General features: G+C 40.9%; 1 protein-coding gene across 4 annotated transcripts in view; it reads left to right on the plus strand.

Annotated features, from left to right (window-relative positions):
- Nucleotides 1–19,515, plus strand: part of mast3b (microtubule associated serine/threonine kinase 3b) — a 42,201-nt gene that overhangs the window by 16,058 nt on the left and 6,628 nt on the right. For 2 of the 4 annotated variants that reach the window (XM_051947152.1, XM_051947154.1), the window contains 22 exons: nucleotides 26–98; nucleotides 2,266–2,286; nucleotides 2,618–2,696; nucleotides 4,701–4,858; nucleotides 7,023–7,098; nucleotides 7,466–7,675; nucleotides 11,260–11,361; nucleotides 11,939–12,071; nucleotides 13,247–13,314; nucleotides 13,934–14,025; nucleotides 14,545–14,753; nucleotides 15,001–15,139; nucleotides 15,436–15,568; nucleotides 15,710–15,875; nucleotides 16,714–16,815; nucleotides 16,972–17,094; nucleotides 17,435–17,547; nucleotides 17,898–18,064; nucleotides 18,276–18,397; nucleotides 18,501–18,701; nucleotides 18,903–19,129; nucleotides 19,316–19,438. In XM_051947152.1, the coding sequence (XP_051803112.1) occupies nucleotides 26–98; nucleotides 2,266–2,286; nucleotides 2,618–2,696; nucleotides 4,701–4,858; nucleotides 7,023–7,098; nucleotides 7,466–7,675; nucleotides 11,260–11,361; nucleotides 11,939–12,071; nucleotides 13,247–13,314; nucleotides 13,934–14,025; nucleotides 14,545–14,753; nucleotides 15,001–15,139; nucleotides 15,436–15,568; nucleotides 15,710–15,875; nucleotides 16,714–16,815; nucleotides 16,972–17,094; nucleotides 17,435–17,547; nucleotides 17,898–18,064; nucleotides 18,276–18,397; nucleotides 18,501–18,701; nucleotides 18,903–19,129; nucleotides 19,316–19,438 (2,837 nt within the window). The remainder of the gene's footprint in view (nucleotides 1–25; nucleotides 99–2,265; nucleotides 2,287–2,617; nucleotides 2,697–4,700; nucleotides 4,859–7,022; nucleotides 7,099–7,465; nucleotides 7,676–11,259; nucleotides 11,362–11,938; nucleotides 12,072–13,246; nucleotides 13,315–13,933; nucleotides 14,026–14,544; nucleotides 14,754–15,000; nucleotides 15,140–15,435; nucleotides 15,569–15,709; nucleotides 15,876–16,713; nucleotides 16,816–16,971; nucleotides 17,095–17,434; nucleotides 17,548–17,897; nucleotides 18,065–18,275; nucleotides 18,398–18,500; nucleotides 18,702–18,902; nucleotides 19,130–19,315; nucleotides 19,439–19,515) is intronic. The other 2 variants (XM_051947153.1, XM_051947155.1) reach the window with 1 other exon arrangement.

Genomic DNA, 19,515 nt, shown 5'->3' on the forward strand with positions numbered 1-19,515 from the left:
AATAACATTGTCTTTCCTCTTTCAGCTGCGAGCAGCCCTCTAGACAGTCCTCGAAATGTGTCCACCAATGCCTGCCTCAACTTTCCATTTGCCCGAAGGTATGTCAGCACTGCTTCATGAATCATTTTTCCCCTACAGTGATGTGTGTTTGGTTTGCTTAAGCGATCATAAGAGTTGGATTTAATTAAAACATTTATTGATGGACACACATTTCATAGCCTGCATTTCATTTGAACAGTTAATTTGAAGGGTAGCACGCTTTTTTATTGGTTCTGTAAATTCCATTTGCATTTACATGTTTTTCATGCAGACAACTATGTAATTTGTCACTAAATCTAATAAAACTTCTAATAACTTCTAATAAAAGATCCACTTGAACGTCAACATTTTTTTTGATAATGAATTTGCTGCAATCTTAACTGTCATCCTTATCATTTGAGTGAAAACGGCATCACACCAGCAATTACTTTGGGTTAATTCATTGACAATGTACAAATTAAACAGTGCATATATTGTCTCTTAATGAATTTTCTTTTTCTTTTTAGAAATGGGTTGGATTTTAAAAGACTTTTTCTCGCTGTTTTGTATACAAAACCCTCCAAGTCCAAAAATGTAGTATCCAACCAACAGAATGCCTGAATTACTTTTTGTACCTAGAACTATTAAGAATGTTTTGAACTTGAGGTGCTAACTGAGACTTATTTGTTTAACATCCCTGCCAAAAGAACAATATATGAAATTTTAGAGTTTTGTTTGTCAAAATTGTGTTGAGATTCCCTGAAAGATTTGGGCTGTACATTACAATGAAAGCAGCTGAGGCTATGTAACTGTTGTTAAGCTCTGGCTCTTTGTGATTTGACAAAGTGAGTCCAAATGAACAAAATATATACCGAAGACCAAAATAAATGTAAATTGTGATCACACACTGAGCGTTTCCTGAGATTCGGTATGTGCGCTGGAACAGAGGCCGACCGTCTGCAAGACAGAGGGAGGCAGAAGTGAAACAGCAGCCGGGTGACTGAGGCTGACTATGCCTGGAGCGTTCACACCTTCCCCCCTCTGCCAGGTCTTCTTACAGCCGACTCCTCCTCAACAGGATGAGTGCAGGCACATCGAGGGTACCCCCAAAGCCCACTCACACATCGTTCAACCTGGTTACCATGGCAACACGCTTGTCTCGCTCCAGGCATGTGTAGTTTACAAGTGAGGCGGCACCTTAGACACCCAGGAACAGTCATTAAAAACTCATGAGCAGTTCAGGTGCATCATCCTTAACACATCTGCTCGGCGAAAATTGTTGCTGGCACCAGCGTAGAGCATGTTAGAGCTTACTGACACGATGAAAGCAAACCTCAATATTTGCAAACCTCAACTATTTAGCCATCAGAGTTAAAGGTCTTTTGTTTTATTTACAAAGAAGTATCCTTTGCATTATCTTGACGCAGACAAACGTAGTAAATGAATTCCTCCACAATTAATATCGTTTATTTTTCTAGAAATACTGCACATTGGTCGTCTGTTCCTCATTGCATCTACTGTTTTGTTGCAATAATAAACATTTACCACCATGAAGAACAGCCAGTAACCTTGTTTGTTGCTGCTTAAAGTTTCCTGTTTATTTTCTTTGTTTAATGAGACTTGATTTTTATGATCAGCTCATAAACACCCACAGAAATATTGAGACATCGTTTTTGATTTGTACTGAAGTTGTCAATTTGCATTCACGCTTGTTTTTCAAGCCCTTTTCAAAGCGTTCACATTATGCGTCATGTTTTTTAATTCACATATTTATTGTTAAAGCTTTCTGTTTTCGTTCCTGCAGTTATATTGAATTCTGAATATAATGGAACTGTGAGTGCTTTCATTCAACCTGGGTGAAAATTTTGTGTAATATGTTTACTGTGTCCTCTGCTTGCAAACAACATGCCAGGCAACATACAACCCTCATTTTAATTGCTTATATTTTCATTTTTGCTGTTGCAAAACCCAAGCTGCAGACACTAAAGTAACACGATTCATTCACGGGCTATGACTCTGAAGTCAAAAGTTCTTTCTGTTATGTAAAATATATCTTCAAATTAATTTAGTTTGCTATCTACTCCGTGTATTTTGCCAAATGAAAACTGGCAAGGAAGGCAACATTGTCAGTACTAATCCCTCAGTTGAATGCCAGGGGTCACAGGATCACTTGCGCAAGACTACTAAAACTCACTGAAACGCTCTCTTTGCTTTTTTCCTTTCTCTCTGTTGCTGTCGTGATCTCAGTCACTTGGCTCGCGCTGACAGGTAGCTTCTTTTAAAATTCTTTCTCTCCTTTCTTTGTGTTCTTTGTGTTTTGCATTTGTTTTTCACTAAACGCTTCTCCTCCAAAATATCTTATTTTGGAGTCGATTTTTCCAGTGCGTCGCATTGGAAAAAAACACCGAGTTGCTGTGAATCGAGTGATGAAAATGAGAACCCTATTATGTGTGATTTAGAATAAGAAGACATTAATTTCATACTCTTGTAATCACGGGACTCCCCCATCATCTGTTATGTAAGGAATTTCACATATGAAATGCTAAACTGATGCCTATGCTGCTGAGGCTTATGTAACATCCGTGTCTTTTTCTCTCAGAGCTGAGGGCCGGCGATGGTCCCTGGCCTCCCTCCCATCATCTGGCTATGGAACCAATCCGCCGAGCTCCACCGTCTCGGTAGGTCACCCCCCAAAAAATGGCACCGTCCTCCCCAGTCGATACATGTCAACCAGGCATTTCTAACACCTCACTCAACCCAAATAGCACTTTGGTTTATGCAATAAGGGAAAGCGAATGCCAAAACTGAGATGACAAATCGCTAATTGTTTTCCTCCATCGTCTGCTTCAGTGAGTCATTCTCCCAGTCTGTGGAACTAGGTGTTAGAAGTAATACATACAGTCTGTATGTGTGCATGCTAATGAGGAGTTAAAGTAAAAAATATGTGTGTTTGTGCTCTCGCTGTATAAGTTATAGATTAAATACTCTTCAGTGGCATTCATTTTTGACAGGTTTTCAGCAAAACATCACACAATGATTTCCAGATTGCTATACACACATTGGGGGAAAAAAATGTCAAAATATAAACAATGTAAAAAAAAAAATGGCCCGGATTTTAATTCCAGGGCTTAGAATTAATATATATATATATATATATCAAATGTCTTACATAAGACTGAAGCTGTAATTGTACTGACAGAATGATGCTGAGAAATGGGATTCAAATGAGCAGTTTCCAGGCATGAGAGAGAGTGTTAAGTCCACGGTTAAAGTCCACCATGTGGAGCTATTATGAGGGAGTTTATTGGGTAGGCCCGGTGGTCAGCGGGGACAATAGGGCTCTTCAGTGGCCCTCATTGCCCTCTTTGTATTGAGGCATTCGAGAGAGACTCCACAGATGCTGTCCCCGTGGCCCTCTTCTGTTCACAACACATGGGCTGCAAAAATTAACAGATTGCCGGCAACTTAAATCACACCCCGTTCAGTTGTAAGAGTTTGCTCCATGCCTCAGTAGACATGAAAAATATCTTCTTTGTGTAAATAATGGTATTTGCCCAAGTCGTTACATTGACTGGTGTTCAGTTCATTTTTCATGCTTTAGACTATTATCTCAAATCCACACAGTTGCCAAATTTCTGTGCCTCATTTGTATTCGAGGCACATTGAAAGCCTCCACAGTGTCTTATCAGTCGGAGCTTCTGTTGGCTTTTTGTTGGCACAGGTTTGGAGGAAGTAAATAAAAATATGAGTGGAAAATTCCCAACAGCCAAATGCTGGTATGAAGGTACTATATGGAGTACTCGATCAACAAGTTATTAAGTCATCCATTACATTTTTACCAAATGAGAACATCAGTGAGAGGATGCAAAAAACTTGCAGTAAAAAAGCAAAACATCTTGCTTTGAGAGGCCGCTTCACATTACAGGAACCTTTTTAATTCGCAGGTGAATCTTTATTGTTTTTCTTCTCTTCTAACTGCCCTGTTTCAAACTCAGCTTTGCCCAACTTGTCTTAACATGTGTTTGCGGGTTTTTAGCAATACTGACCTTTCCCTCTGCAACACAGTGATGCCACTTGAAAGGCAGGACTGGCATGCAGCAACATCCTCTTTACAAAAGGAGGCTGCAGGCAGAGTTGAGGTCTTGATTTTGCCAAACACATATTGCCACATACAGCCCTTTTAAATCTGACTGGCTTAACTTGGTCGCACTAATCATCCACTTGGCAACAGGGCTCAGACAGTTTTGGAAGCTGTTAGTCTTTTGTAGCTTTGCAGTGAAATGTTGGAATGTGTTGCATCCAAAATATGTGATTTCTGGCTTTTTACTGTCTCTGCGAGGCCCTTTGAAGCAGTGAGTTTTACTGGGTTGTTAAACAAAATTACAATCTTTAACACAATGAAATAGACAAGAGTAAAAGTAGCTGGCTGCAGCACCGTAATAACCTTACAAGCATAAAGATTGCAGGGTGGGCTTTCAGAATTTTCCTGAACAGTCACCTGTTTTAGCATCAACAGTATCGTTCAGTGTCATTATTAAAACATCCTTACCAGGTTGACTGAGTTCATGGAAAATGTGACTTTTGTTTTTTGGTCACTCGCCATCAAATAAATGCTAATATTTAAAAGCTGGTGAACGTAGAATTTATTTTTAGTTTTTTGACTGATTGTTCTGTGTCTTTAGTCCTCCTCGTCCTCCCAGGAGCGTCTTCACCAACTTCCCTACCAGCCAACACAAGATGAGCTGCACTTCCTCTTCAAACACTTCCGCAGCACAGACAGCATGACAGACGAGGATGGACGGCCCTCACCGGTCATACGTCCTCGATCTCGGAGCCTCAGGTAGCTAATCCCGATGTCACCTTTCACTGCAATCTTGGTCTTGTTGACAAATGTACATTTTTTTGTATTGCTACATATTAATTGAAGGAGCAATATGCCAAGAAGGTAATTTCTGCCCAGTGTAACAACATTTGAATGATGATGATGATTACATCTTCCTAAGGGTCAGTCTGCAGTGTGGGATAGCCTTTTTTTCTTGATGCTAGTGTTTTTTATGTAGCTGGTAGAAATGTACAAGGGAGTGGACTGCAACCTACCAACTGGAAAACTAAGAAAACGTAACAATGTCACCTCATTTGAGATTTTTTTAGACTCTCAAGCTGTCCATCAGTTTGCAGTTGGATCCTTTGACAGTTTAAGTTAAAAATGCAAAAACTAAAATATTGATGCATTTTGTCAGTGCTGAGGTAAGTGTGACACAAAATTGTTCTAAAGCCTTTAAATACTACCCGTATGCTATTTAGACACTCTGAGATAACAGAAGGGTTAAATAAGTTACAGAAGTGCTCACCACCTGTTTTACAACTCAGCCTAAACATCTGTTTTGTGAAGCTTTGGGAATAATTATTAGACCACTATGACTACAGTTTTCTGCCTCCTTCTTTGCAGTTCCTGGTGGAGTTATGCTGTGTTTTCTTTGTAAGGTTGTAATGGACAGCTGGTTTCCTTATTCCAAGCCATTATTTGTCATTGTTAAGCACTGACATGACTGTCGTCTCGCAATTCTCTTCTCTTATGCGTTGCTGGTTGACAGTATCTGTTAACTTCATATTTACAGTTTATGCACAACTCAAAGTGTTTTAGGACATCTAGTGTTAGTTTGGAAATGTTTACAGTTATATCATTTTTCTGCATTGAATTTATGCATGTAATGGATTATTATTATGAGACTTTTTAAATGTGTGGTAGAAGGTTCTTTAATTAACCAACCACTTTTCTGAAATGTAAACAAAATTATCAGTGTCAAAGGCCTCTTGTGTAGATTTTGCAAAAAAAAAAACAACAACAAAAAACAGGTGGTCCAATGTCTATCTCTAAAGCTATAGCATTTCTTGGCCCATCATTAAGTTGATTAAATTCATATTTTATGCAGATTAAGTGCAATAATCCCTCTGAAGGGATTACCTGCCTCTATTGAGCATTTCAGATTAAATGTCGAGAGCAGTAGCATGGTTTGCACTGTGCATGAGGTCACTGTAACATTGCGTATTTGTGGGTTGTCACTTGTCAACATGTCTCTGCACCAGTTCGACCAGTACAAATTCCCTGGCAAATACAGCGTTTGGCGCCTCAACTGCCTCTGATTGATTGCGCAGGCCTGCTGGCCGACACGCAGGTGGAGATCTGACTGCAGAGCTGCATGCTTTCAACAACTTTTGTCTGTTGGCTCTGTACTGCGCTGTTTGTGCGATGCCTCGGTGTTCTGTGCTCTGGCACCATAGTGTGCTGTGTGTGGGCGTGCTAGCTAACAGAGCGCCTCGGGGATCTAGCCGCTGAACTGTAGTCGAGGGCAGGTTGGCTCAGGGGGATGGGGGCGCCTGATGCATAGAGCCTCGGTGAGCTGCAGCAGTGTGTGATGGGCAGCAGACATCCGCTAAAACAGAGGCGTCTTTCATGAAAAATAAAATGTCTTAGGGAGTCTGTTTGCATGCGATAGGTTTTCCCTCCATCTGTTCTGTTTGAAGCTTTCATCAAGCAAGGTTTTTCTGTAAAAATACACCCATCTCATCGTCCTAAATACTGAAGTGACTAATTGACTGATGTTGATGATTCACAGTGTTTGGCCAGGAGAAACCTCTGCTATTGGTGCAGATATGTCTTACAGAGAAACATCAAAACCTCACAGTGAAATCCACCTTGATGGCAGCTTTAGCAGCTTAAGAGCTCCTAAAATCGAATTCTGGCTCACAGCATTGTGTTTGGCAAGCTGACATCAAAAATACTATTCTGAGTTCAGAGTTGATGTGTGTATGGTTGGTTGGGCAGACTTGAACTGACTGCTGGCCATTTCTAGATAATCGAGATGGCCTCAGTTACATAACCATTAACACACCCCATCCTCGCTTAATAGCTCAGAGATGAGATGCATCGACTTGTGTATTTTTAAATGTTGCTGTGTCGATCAGTTGAAATGTACTGATTTGTTTTTTTGTTTCTGTTGTAGCCCTGGGCGATCAAATGTCTCCATCGATAATGAGATAGTCATGATGAACCATGTTTACAGAGAACGTTTTCCAAAGGTATGTATAAGATATAAATAAATCGGTATTTGTGCTGGAGATGTTTTTGAACAACGAACACACAGTGAATTGCTCAGTTTTTGCACATATGCAGACCAAGTATGGTTGTTTATCCACCTGAAAGGCAAAAACAGCAGAATCAGGGATTTTTTTTTTTTTTTTTAATTTCAGGACAGTATGGCATAGAAACTAAGTCTCAGCAAGTGGCAAACTATTTGTTGGCTCACTGGCAATGATCTACGACCATATAAGTCCATCCACAGAAACACTCTGGACATTTGGTGCCATGCAGAGTAACAATCATAATTGTCCGTAACTTCAATGTCTTAACTCTGTATTTGTGTGCTTGTGCTTGTCCTCTGTGCAGGCCACAGCCCAGATGGAGGACCGCTTGTTGGAGATTGTCACCCACTGCTCTCCAGACAGCTCCCTCCCGCTGGCTGATGGGGTGCTGGGCTTCATCCAGCACCAGTTGGTGGAGCTGGTCAGAGACTGCCTGGACAAGTCCCAGAAAGGGCTGGTGACTTCACGCTACTTCGCTGAACTGCAGGAGAAGCTGGAAAAGCTGCTTCACGAGGTGAGGAGAAAGCCAGCTGATTTAAGTCCTGCAGGGTTGATGTAGAATGTGTGTGGGTCAAGTATTGACCTGATGTTGTTAGAAAGCACCAGTTCTCTCCCTGACTGCATACAGAGTCCTTTTGAGTAGGTTATAATCCGGATATCATTGCTAGAGGCAGAATAGACAGTTAAGTATATTTATTTTGTAAAACAAACACGTATTAAAAAGGCATTCCATTCACAGAGTTGAAGTTGACAAAAACTCACTCAAACTAATAATAGTATAATCCAAGACAATGCAATTTCAAATGCAATTTTTTTTTAAGTGAAACTGGTGGTGTGTAAAAGTTGTTGTCCTGCCCCACACAAAATGTACAAACCAAACATAGGTGGTGTCAAGGAACAAATCCACAAGGAAGTTTATCTGCAAGTGACAGTGCCTGGCTCTTTACTGCTGTGGTTCTTTATTACGTGTTTGTAAAGTTGTTTGCATTTTTGTTCGACTGTTTTCCAGACTTTTCTTAGTTTGCTAAAATGTACCAAACGGGCATCAATAAACTCAACAACTCATCAAAGTGTGAATGAAACATGACTGCAAATTCCCTTAAGAAAACATGACGATGCTTTGTTTCCAAGCAACGTGTGCCGTTACGGTGTTGTATCCCGTTCCTCCTTTTTTACACCGCTTCTAGCTCACATGCATTCAAACAGCAAAGTACTACAGCCGTGACGTCAGTTAAGTCCGTGAGGCTTTAGTACTCAGGCTTTAGGGTGGAGACTGGGATTGGGCCAAAGGGAAGCGCACCTAAAAACAACTCCTTTATCTTGTATGTGAGCAGGCATGTTGCTCGATTACTGAATATGAAGGATACACAAATATTAGATGCATGTTGAATGTTCAGCATGATACAGTATTTGTTATACTGTGTGTATATTGTGCAGTAAAGCATGATGGATTGAGGATCTATGAACTGAGGCGTTGTTATTGAAGGAAAATCATGTGTGTTTGTTGTCAGGTCTGCTCTTGTGTTCTGACTGGATAGGCCAGCTTTAACAGTTCTGAGTATACTGTGAGAGAGGAGATTGGTCGGAGGGAAGCACAGCTCTGCACTGCACTTACTGTTTAACACATTAAGAGCAATTATGTTTTTCTCCTGCTTTAGTTATTTTTTCGTGGCCACCTGTTTCGTTGGCTCACCTCTGCCATGACTCACTGTGCAACAGACATAAAAAATCAGCTTCCTCAATGTTGTGCTGCAGTTTCAAGCACCATCTGATGCTGAACTCTTTAACTGTGTGCTCAGATGCAAAGTTATGAAATGGGATCGATCGAACCGGGCGGAAATGTGGGATCAATCCCATCGCTCAATAACCGTCTGATAGCCAAAAGCACACGCAATAGATTGGTAGTGGAAGTTGTTGGTGATGGCGAGAGGCGCTTTTGTCACAGGTCTTATGTGTGTTGTGATAAAATATTAGTTTCTATAGCAACCTCTTGCCGTGCTTCTCTGCATGCTGTCAGACAGAAGGCATGACCAACTCGCTGTACCTCCAGCTGAACTGATAAGTCTGTTCCCATACAGTGGAACAAACGCTGTCATATGTACACACACACACACACCCACAAGATTTGCTTCGTGAGCCAAGGCCACTTTGTTAGGTGTTATAGTTTCAGCAATAATATGTTACTTTCTTATACTTAACTTTACCCCAAATCTTTCTTTGTGATTTTAAATATGTAGGGACACATGGTACTATTGTTGTTTTAACATTTTTGTTTTTAACACTCGTTGCCTTATTACTTGCTTTGGAAATATCGTCTGGTATACAGGAATTGGCAGATTTTGTTCCTTTGCAAATAACAAGTAAGAAAAATATCTAATGCGCTGCCTCCTGAACTTTGACAACAAAAGCAGCTTTATGAGAAACAACACGTGACTGTAAACAGGGTCAGTTTATGTATTTATCTGCCTGTAGCCAATATCTACTTCCCTCAGGGGATTTTGTGTAAAATAAAAAGGATATTAGTGAATTATACCACTGAAATAACAAAACGTGCTTAACCGGAACCTCCCAACGGACCTAACACTCAGCATGCCTGTGAGGTTTCTGTGTTTTCCATTCTAGGGCACACTGCTGTTGAAGAATGTCACTTTATAGTAACAAAATCATCTTTCGTACACTTTCACAGTGTGACTTTCACGTTTGTAGTTTTGGTCTTGCATGACCGGAAGGTGAGACTCTGATTTAAAAACTCACACGTACACAAAGATAATGTCAACCATCAGGAGCTGTGGAAACATTGAAGGAATATGATAGAATTTAGAGGTGCTGGGAGGTAGATTTTGTTCTTTTAAACAGAGCCAAGATAGACAGTTCCTCCTGCTGTTTCTTTCCTTTATTCTAAGCAAAGCTAACCACCTGCTAACTGTAACCTTATATTTCACAGAGATGAGAGTAATTCTGGTCTTGTCCTGTTACACTCTGTACAGACATAAGACTTACACACGGATGCGTAGTGTACTGTGCAGCCACTGTTTCACCAGTACTGGGAACAGTTCCCAGTTGAGATGCTGTTGCTCAAGTCATCTTAAAAAAAGGCCACGGATGACTAATTAAGACTCCACCCATCCACCCACTCAGTTATTATTCTAATAATTCTCTTGATGTAAAGAGACGTCATCTCTGATGCTGTTTGGTCAGGCAGCGTCTGTTTCTGTATTTCTCTTAATGTCTTTTGCATCTGCCCAGAATGTGCTGTTTTATATGTTTAATTTTCCTGTTTCAGTAAAAAAAACAACAGAGCTGCTAGAGCCTTTTTCAATGGTTGGGAAAGTGGCCCTAGGGGAAAACTGTGCATTGATCAGTTATGTTCGAGTCACAGAACTAATTGATGACACGTCTGATTTTTCAGTCAGGCACAAAAATGTAACTGCTGTTTAGCCATCAGGCAGAGAAACTCTCAAAAGCTTCTTGTAAATGGTCTGTATTTATATAGTGCTTTACTATACCTGCAAGGTACGTCACATTCACCCATTCACACACTGATGGCAGAAGCTGCCATGCAAGGCGCTAACCACGACCCATCAGGAGCAATTAGGGGTTCAGTGTCTTGCTCAGGGACACCTCAACATGAGCACGACGGGCCGAGGATCGAACCAGCAACCCTCCGGTTGCAAGACGGCCACTCTACCCACTGAGCCATGCCGCCCCTTGTCCATGTTGTTTGTTAATTGGTTAACTGTGATGTGTATATCTCATCCTTTGTTACATATCTTGAAATGTGACTGCTTGGAAAATAATGTTTTCCAATTTGCACATTTTCTCCTTTTATCTGCTTTTAAATTACGAAACTAGAATTCCATCTAGAATTTGCATTTCTTGTATTTTTTTTTAATATGCTTTCACAGATACAGCAAAGACACAAAGTTATGTAAACTTGTATAGCACCATATCAACTTTTGCATAGTCCCAATTTTTTTTTTTTACAAATATATTTTTATGTATGATTCTAATCTGTGTATGTGGTTTGTGATGAGCTAGTTTGTTTAAGGTCCTGCATAAATAAACCTGACTCTAATCCGGCCCCTTCTTCCCCTCCAGGCCTACGAACGCTCTGAAAGCGAGGAGGTGACCGTCATCATCCAGCTAGTCAGGAAGATCCTCATCATAATCTCTCGGCCTGCCCGCCTCCTTGAATGCCTGGTAAGCTGTGGAAGAGAAAATCTCTTCCTAATTGGAAATGAGATTACTTTGACTAAAACCTGGCAGAAGGCAATTCCCTTTAAAGTAGGCCATAAATGAGATTCTGACCTTTACTCCTTCTTAGAAAGTGAATGTGTGTCATCAGAACATGAGGCTGATGATCTTTGAATGAAGATTTTACTAAATGTTTACACTGCAGTAAATATAAATTTATGAAGTCTATTTATGTTGACTTCTAATAAAAGATGCAAACCTTCTCAACGCCTACAATCAGTAGATTATTAGGAAAAGTCTAATTGCAAAGATCATTTGTTGTGTTTATTGCTTAATCTTTTACAATCATAAGTCACTAACTGTGAACACAGGTTTGATCAGGATAGTAAATAAACATAAAAAAGAAGCTAGACTTGAAACCTCTTGGATCAGAACCTGATTATCTAAAAAACCAAAGAGCCTTTAAGTTGAACCATTTATGCAGAGTCCACAGTTGTTTTTGCTATTTGCTCCTTAATGTTCAGTCTGGCAGAATATTCCCTTCAGTCTCTCCACATTGATTACAATTGGATGGTATTGACAGGAGTTCGACCCGGAGGAGTTTTATCATTTACTTGAGGCAGCAGAGGGTCATGCTAAAGTCGGCCAGGGGATCAAGACGGACATCCCACGGTACATCATCAGCCAGCTGGGTCTGACACGGGATCCGTTGGAAGGTAAAAGAATTGTCCAGTGATGCCTTGCCTTCCATTCATACTGAAATGTTGCTTCAGTTGTTGCCCTGATCAGATGTTCTCTCATTCTGCCTTTTCTAAATAGAGTCAGTGTGTTGTAGCATTGAATCAGTGACTATTTAACATACACACAGCTTGCACTCATTGTTTTAACAGTGAGAAAATCAGATGTCTTTAATGAGACATTTAATCAAACAAGGAAAAGAAAGCCAGCTTGTTTTTTTTAGCATGGTACATGATATATGAGACACTGTGTCAACGAGCCGTCTCTTACTTTGTGACTCTGTAAATTCTCTTCACACTCACACCATATGCACCTCATATGGGGGGAGGGCGCTCTGATTAGATTTCTGCATAAATTTACATGTCAGTAATTTCCCGGAAGTTGCTGTAACTCCTTAACTTAAAGCTAACAAGCTCAAATAACACAACGTGTATAGTATGCAGAGACAAATGTGTTGGTGTGAAAAAAACATTGCTAATGAACGGCCTAATAAGCTTAATTAGAATTGCACTGATTTTTCTTTGATAACTCAGTCGTTCTTCATCCAAATGTCATGCTAGCGCCACGTGTCACATATGGAATAGGTGATCTGATGAGCGTTTGGGGGTGCCTTGCTATGTTAATTTGCATATTCATGCCATCCGCATTATAAAAGACTGCTGGCACTGTGAGCACGTGTGTTCTTTTGTCATGGGGATCATGGAGGGGGCATTATTTTGTCATTAATACCTCAGTTCTGACATTGCCAGGAGCACAGGCTGTAAGAGAAATGTGTTTTCACCAGCTGGAGACATATTTTGTTATTTCCACCATATGTTACTTTTTGCCACTTTATAGTAAGTCTGACATATTTCCTAGAATACGTGTCATACACAAACCACATCTCCAGCAGTTAAGAGTGGAGAAAGATGCCCTGAAGTGTAATTTGAAATTGTAGTTAAGCCAGTTTTGGAAATTCCATGAAAGATTTAATGCTTGCATTCCTAAACATCTACGACACACGACAAGGCTCGGATGAAAGACAAAGTACACAGGAAAATTTCTAACCCTGCGTAAAAGAAAAGAGTACCAGAGATGCAGAAGTAACGCTCAGTTGTGGGAGTTGATGATTGTTTTTGTAATATTAAACACAGCCTCCTTCTGTTATTTCCAGACATGGTGCAGCTTGAGCAGTATGATACCAGTCCTTCAGTGTCCGTGGAACCAGACGCAGCCGTAGAGGTAAACTTTTACAGAATTTGATGGTCAGAGAGAGTATGGTTTAAGATTAAAGAATAGATGATCTCTGAACACACACTTTGTTCAGATGCGTCCCATGCTTAAAATTGTTTTTCAGCCGCCTCTGCGTGTTGTGCTACGTTTGTCTCCAGAGGATCGGGACTGTTGTTTCTTTGTGGTTTCCAGAAACACAGTGACCTATTTTAGTATAAAAGGTTACCATACATATTTAAAATCAGGGCGTTCTTTTCGTTTTGTGGGTTACAGGATGCCAGAACATGTGCAACTTGAAAGTAAATGTCAAAGCTGCTCTGAAATCTATGACTGCCAGTTAAGTAGATGCAGTAGTTGTTACGGTAGTAGCATAACAAATGTCTAATTTAAATGTTGTTTATACAGTCAAACATCTCAAATCCTGGGAAATGTAAAAACACTGCTATACTTGGTATCAGAAGTTCTAGTAGGCTCTTTGGATACTGCAGCAGTAGCAGAATGTACTGAAAATGTCCAAGAATTTAAAATATAGCTCTACCACTAATCATGCTATTATTGCTTTGACTATGTTTCATTTTTACTTCCACAAACTCACACTCAGTGTCATGTTTCTGCTTCATCTATACAGAATAAGGCCCCACAGACGCTGACTCCAACTCGAAGGAAGCCTCTTGAGAGTGATTTTGAAACCATTAAACTAATCAGTAACGGAGCTTATGGGTAAGATGAGACGTTTATGTCTTCAGTTTTCATTGTCTTTTCTTTGAATTTATTTTCTGCTTCCTAACACACTTACTGCAGATTTTTTTTTTTTTTGCTGGAAAAACTTAGAGAGTTAAAAAGATGTCAAGAAAGCACCTTTTGGGGGTTTTTGCTACAGTACATTACAGTTGTCTTCAAAATCCGCTATTGACCAGAATTTTAGTAAAACTTTTTAATTTATGCATAAGTTTTCAGTCTGTTAATTTCATTCAGATTTCACCCTGACCTCGTTATCATACTGGTGGCTGCATACTAAGACAGCAACAGGCAGAGATATTCCATCCAAGCAGTTGTGAAAATCTGAGATGTAAAATTAATGCTGATACTTACAACTAGCAAGCAAGTAGAAGTGTGTCTCATTTTCAACCCGTCTTTATCAGTGTTTTAAGTGAGAATACCACTTAAAGATTTCTTGAAGCCTTTTTACTGTTAGCTGTAGACATAATAGGCCTGACGTGGGTTGTGTGTTTTTTACAGAGCTGTGTATCTGGTCCGCCACAAGGAGACCCGCCAACGTTTTGCCATGAAAAAGATAAATCGCCAGAACCTGGTGCTGAGGAACCAGATCCAGCAGGCGTTTGTGGAGCGGGACATCCTAACCTTTGCTGAGAACCCTTTTGTTGTTTCTATGTTCTGCTCTTTTGAGACACGCCGTCACCTGTGCATGGTCATGGAGTATGTAGAAGGTACAGTGCAGTGAGGCTGCCATGATTGATGCATTTTTACATTTCAAACATTTAACTCAGTTTAAACTGAGTGCAAATGCTGAAAAACCACAAATTTATCCAGCAGCAAATGCTGAGAAGTCGAAGAGTCAAATTTGCAATGTCCAGCAGCATATCCATCGTTTGTATTGCTTGAACAGTCATTCTGTTAAAGGAAATAGAAAATAATGTCGAGTCTATGGTCTTAAGGTTTTCTGTTTCATTAAAGGTGGAGATTGTGCCAACTTGCTCAAGAACATGGGTCCCCTGCCTGTGGAAATGACAAGGATGTACTTTGCTGAAACAGTCCTGGCTCTGGAGTACCTTCACAACTATGGCATTGTGCATCGGGATCTCAAACCTGACAAGTGAGAAAACAGATCAAGTCCTACTTCACTCCTGTTAAACGTGTTTGTCATGTCATCTGCACTGTTTGTAAATACTGGCTTCTCCTTTGAAAATATGTACAGTCTAACCCAGCTCTGATGCAGTCTTGCAGCTTTTTATTAGGATTTGTGAAATTCAACATTATTATACAACTAACACACATGGTTTGGTCTGTGCTTAAACACACATGGAGTTCCTCTCCTCCTTTATGTATTGGTCTGTGCAGAATTGTATTGCTTTACGGTAAGGACTGTTTTTGTCTTTTTCCAACCAACAGTTTGTTGATTACGTCCATGGGACACATCAAACTGACAGACTTTGGTCTGTCCAAAATTGGCCTAATGAACATGACCACCAACTTGTATGAGGGTCACATGGAGAAAGACACGAGAGAATTTATTGACAAACAGGTGAGACATCTTCAGATGTACTACAAACCTTGTCATTCTGCATGTAAGAAAACTAATCTAAAATTAATTTGAGACAGCAGTGATTGTGGAAGCAGCTGGTTCTCCTTATCCAAATGCATCTTTGTTGGTTTGCTTGTGCAGGTATGCGGCACTCCAGAGTACATTGCCCCAGAAGTGATCCTCAGACAGGGCTACGGCAAGCCAGTGGACTGGTGGGCGATGGGGATCATCCTCTATGAATTCCTGGTCGGCTGTGTTCCGTTCTTTGGAGACACTCCTGAAGAACTTTTCGGACAAGTTGTCAGTGGTGAGATGTTTTTTAAAATATCTAGTTACTAGTTGGGACAATTCACTACTTCTATACCAATTTTCAACAAACCTACAACAGAAAATCACATCTTTCTGAGATAAATATATTAAGTTACCTTAAAAATGTATTAAAATGTGCCATGCATGTAAAATACATCATTTTGAACTATTTGCTCAAGCAACCTTGTAAAGTCTTTATTCAGTTTGGACACTTAAATTACAAATCCACCTCCTTTTCTTAGATAAGTGTGTTGAATACAACTGCTGATCAAACACAGCAGTGACAAAAGAGGGTGTGTCTCCACTCACAGAAATTGGTACAAAATTGTATCTTTGCATTTTTGTGGCGAAGTAGTTGGATGTTTTTCACTCCAATCTAAAACAGAAAAACTCAATTTAAATTTAAGAACGTGAATGTAATAATCGATCGTTAATAAACTCGGACACCTTAATTAAGACGACTGTAGGTTTTTCTGGCTCGCATTAATGTTGCATAACATCTACAGAAATTCTATGATGTTCATGAGATGTAAAACCGATATGTGGTTGCTGCCTTTTTTTGTGTTTTTTTCTTTATTGACTAATGATCGCCACGTGTTTTGTCTGCATCATTTTGAGCAATGTGTCAGTTTTGTTGTTTGTTTTTTATTTCATTGTTTCTTTTATTTAATACAGTTTATTTTTGTTTGTTTAAAATTAATAGAAAACTAAATGAAAAAAGAAAAACTAAGACAAACATGTCAGTCCAAACTAAAGTCAAAATGCTCTGAGTTTGTATTCAGTTCGCTGCTTTTGTTTATGCCCCACTGATTGTTCTGTTTTACTGTGATTGTCAGATGAAATCATTTGGCCAGAAGGAGATGATGCCTTACCTGCTGATGCCCAGGACCTGATCACCCGCCTGCTGAGGCAGAGCCCTTTAGACCGACTGGGAACAGGTACTGTGATGATAATGATGTTAGACACAGGTTGATAATGCAGTGCTCAGTCATTGCTGATAGAATGAGATTTTTATAGCAAGAGAATTTCTTTTTTAGTGCTGATCACTGAACTTGAGCCTGTGTTTGATAACTATGAAAACTGTGTGGTTGTAGGTGGAGCCTCAGAGGTGAAGCAGCACCCGTTCTTCCTGGGCTTGGACTGGAACGGACTCCTCCGACAGAAAGCCGAGTTCATCCCTCAGCTGGAGGCGGAGGATGACACCAGCTACTTTGACAGTAAGTTACATTCGAGACTGTTTACAGTGAGTGTTACATAATGACTTGAGGCTTCAGGAATTGTTTAAAATGAAATATTACCTGCAGTGTGAGCATTAGACAGCATTAGTTGTGGCAGTTGAAAGCCAAGCTTCCCTTATTTTTCAGAGGATTCCTGCTGTTTGAACATGTATGTCCAGCAGAAGTCAACATTTGTAAAACAGACAACATTCTCCGTATTTTTCGAATGATGAGTTCAGGTTAAGTTAAGATGTAAGTGAGTTGGTTTGTAATTCTGTTTGGGATTAGGCTCCTAAGTTAAACTTTTCTTTAATTCTGAGTGTGTTTTTTCTGTGTTCAGCTCGTTCAGACCGCTACCATCATTTGGCATCTGACGAGGATGAAGAAACCAATGATGAAGAGTCTTCCCTAGAAATCAGGCAGTTTTCTTCCTGGTCGCATCGCTTCAGCAAGGTAAAGAGCGCTCCAGTCTGTTGTATTTGTAAGAGCCATCAATCCTTTGAAAATGGCACAGGAGGAACTTACAGCATTATTTCAATGGACAGTTACTCACTTATGCATGCATGTATTAGTCAAGTTTATGCTGGGATAGAACTTGGTAAAGTGTAACAGTTACCAGTCTGTTTCACTGTGTTATGCATTACCTCTGCTACAACTACAACACATCTGCATTTGTCTGGCTCAGCGTGTTAAACTGGTGCATGTTGGGATACCAAATACATTTACTGGAGGACTTCCGGTGAGGCTCAGAGAACACCTGAACACTCTTCAACAATCACACCCTCTCCCATTTGTCCTTTCAGGTTTACAGCAGCACAGAACATCTGGCGACGCCATCCAACCTAAGCTTCTCCTCAGACCGCAGCCACAGCGAGGACAAGGAGGACCGTGGAGACATGGGAGGACTTGGTCCTTCCCCGAGCCCAGCAGATGGCAGTATGGAGCACAGGCATTCTGGACGCATGGCCAGGTAGAATACATCATACTGTACATCAGGAGTTAATTTTTGCCAGGTCGCATAGGTAATACTGCCAAAACAGATTAGGAGAGAAGAGATCACAAGCTCAAAGCTCCATTATGTCTGTGTGAAAGCAAGAAAAGCAGTGATGCAGGGTGTGTTGGCCAGTTGAACGTTCTTACCAGCTGACTGACTCGTTCAACTAGTCTTTGACTGTTTGTAGCCTTCGCCCTCGGGCCTCCTCCAGCTCCTCCCAGTCTGAGAGGAGCACCAGTCCTCTGGTGATGAGCAGCACTCATAGCCTGGAAACGATGCCCCGCTTCGCCCTCTCCACCGATGATGAAGGTATACACAGACTTTTTACATTTCTGTTTACAGGATGTACATACATAGAAAGGAATTACCACTGAGCATACTAACACATTAACCTTTAAACTGCTCTCGACAGCTGAGGTGGTGGTGTCAAACCTTCGGAGGATCAGGATTCGCAGCAACAGTACCGGGGGCAAACACTCATCCCCCAAGGACCCAGCTGGCCCTCGACGCTTCGGGAACCAGCTGGAGACGCCCGACAGACAGAGGCTTCCCTGTGGAGGAAAGGTTCCCAAGTCAGCCTCCGTCTCAGCTCTGTCCCTCATCATCACTCCAGGTACAGAAGGTTTTTGTCACCACCCCAAAGTCCAGCACAAGAAAGAAATTGTTTAATAATGAGCCGCTGACGCTGATTTCAAAAATGAAAATAAAATAGACCTATATCGCAAAAGCTTAAATTGTGAATCTATTTATCTATGACTGCCCATAAATATGTCAGATTTATATGTGAACAAAAACGGTCCTATGTTTGTTTCAGATGACTCGCCCAGCAGCCTCCAGCCTGGTCCTATCTCACCCCGCTCACTGTCTTCCAACCCTTCATCTCGTGACTCTTCCCCCAACCGGGATCTGTTGCTCAGCCCAACCAGCCTGAGGCCACCGATCGTCATCCACACCTCAGGGAAGAAGTACGGCTTCACCCTGCAGGCCATCCGGGTTTACATGGGCGACAGCGACGTCTACACCGTGCACCATATGGTGTCGGTGGGTTTTTACCATCAGCTCTAAAATCTGTGTCTGCGTCCCAAATGAAACTGGTCTTTGTGTGTTTCAAATGCTGTGTGTCCAAGTTGTGTGCTTTATTTTGATGATCCCAAACTAGAAGAGAGTGATATAAAAAGGTGGTTATGTAATGCTCAAATGAAACTGCTCTCCTCACTGTTTCAACAGAGTGTGGAGGAGGGCAGCCCGGCTCACCAGGCAGGTCTCTGCACTGGAGACCTCATCACCCACGTGAACGGAGAGTCTGTTCAAGGCCTGGTCCACCCAGAGATGATAGAACTGCTGCTCAAGGTACAACAGCTCACTCACACCGATGTGAAACTCGTCAGTTAGTTTGAAATTCACTTGACTTGACACTTTAATTCTCA

The sequence above is a fragment of the Acanthochromis polyacanthus genome, chromosome 4 (assembly GCF_021347895.1).
Source record: "Acanthochromis polyacanthus isolate Apoly-LR-REF ecotype Palm Island chromosome 4, KAUST_Apoly_ChrSc, whole genome shotgun sequence".
Classification (NCBI taxonomy): domain Eukaryota; kingdom Metazoa; phylum Chordata; class Actinopteri; family Pomacentridae; genus Acanthochromis; species Acanthochromis polyacanthus.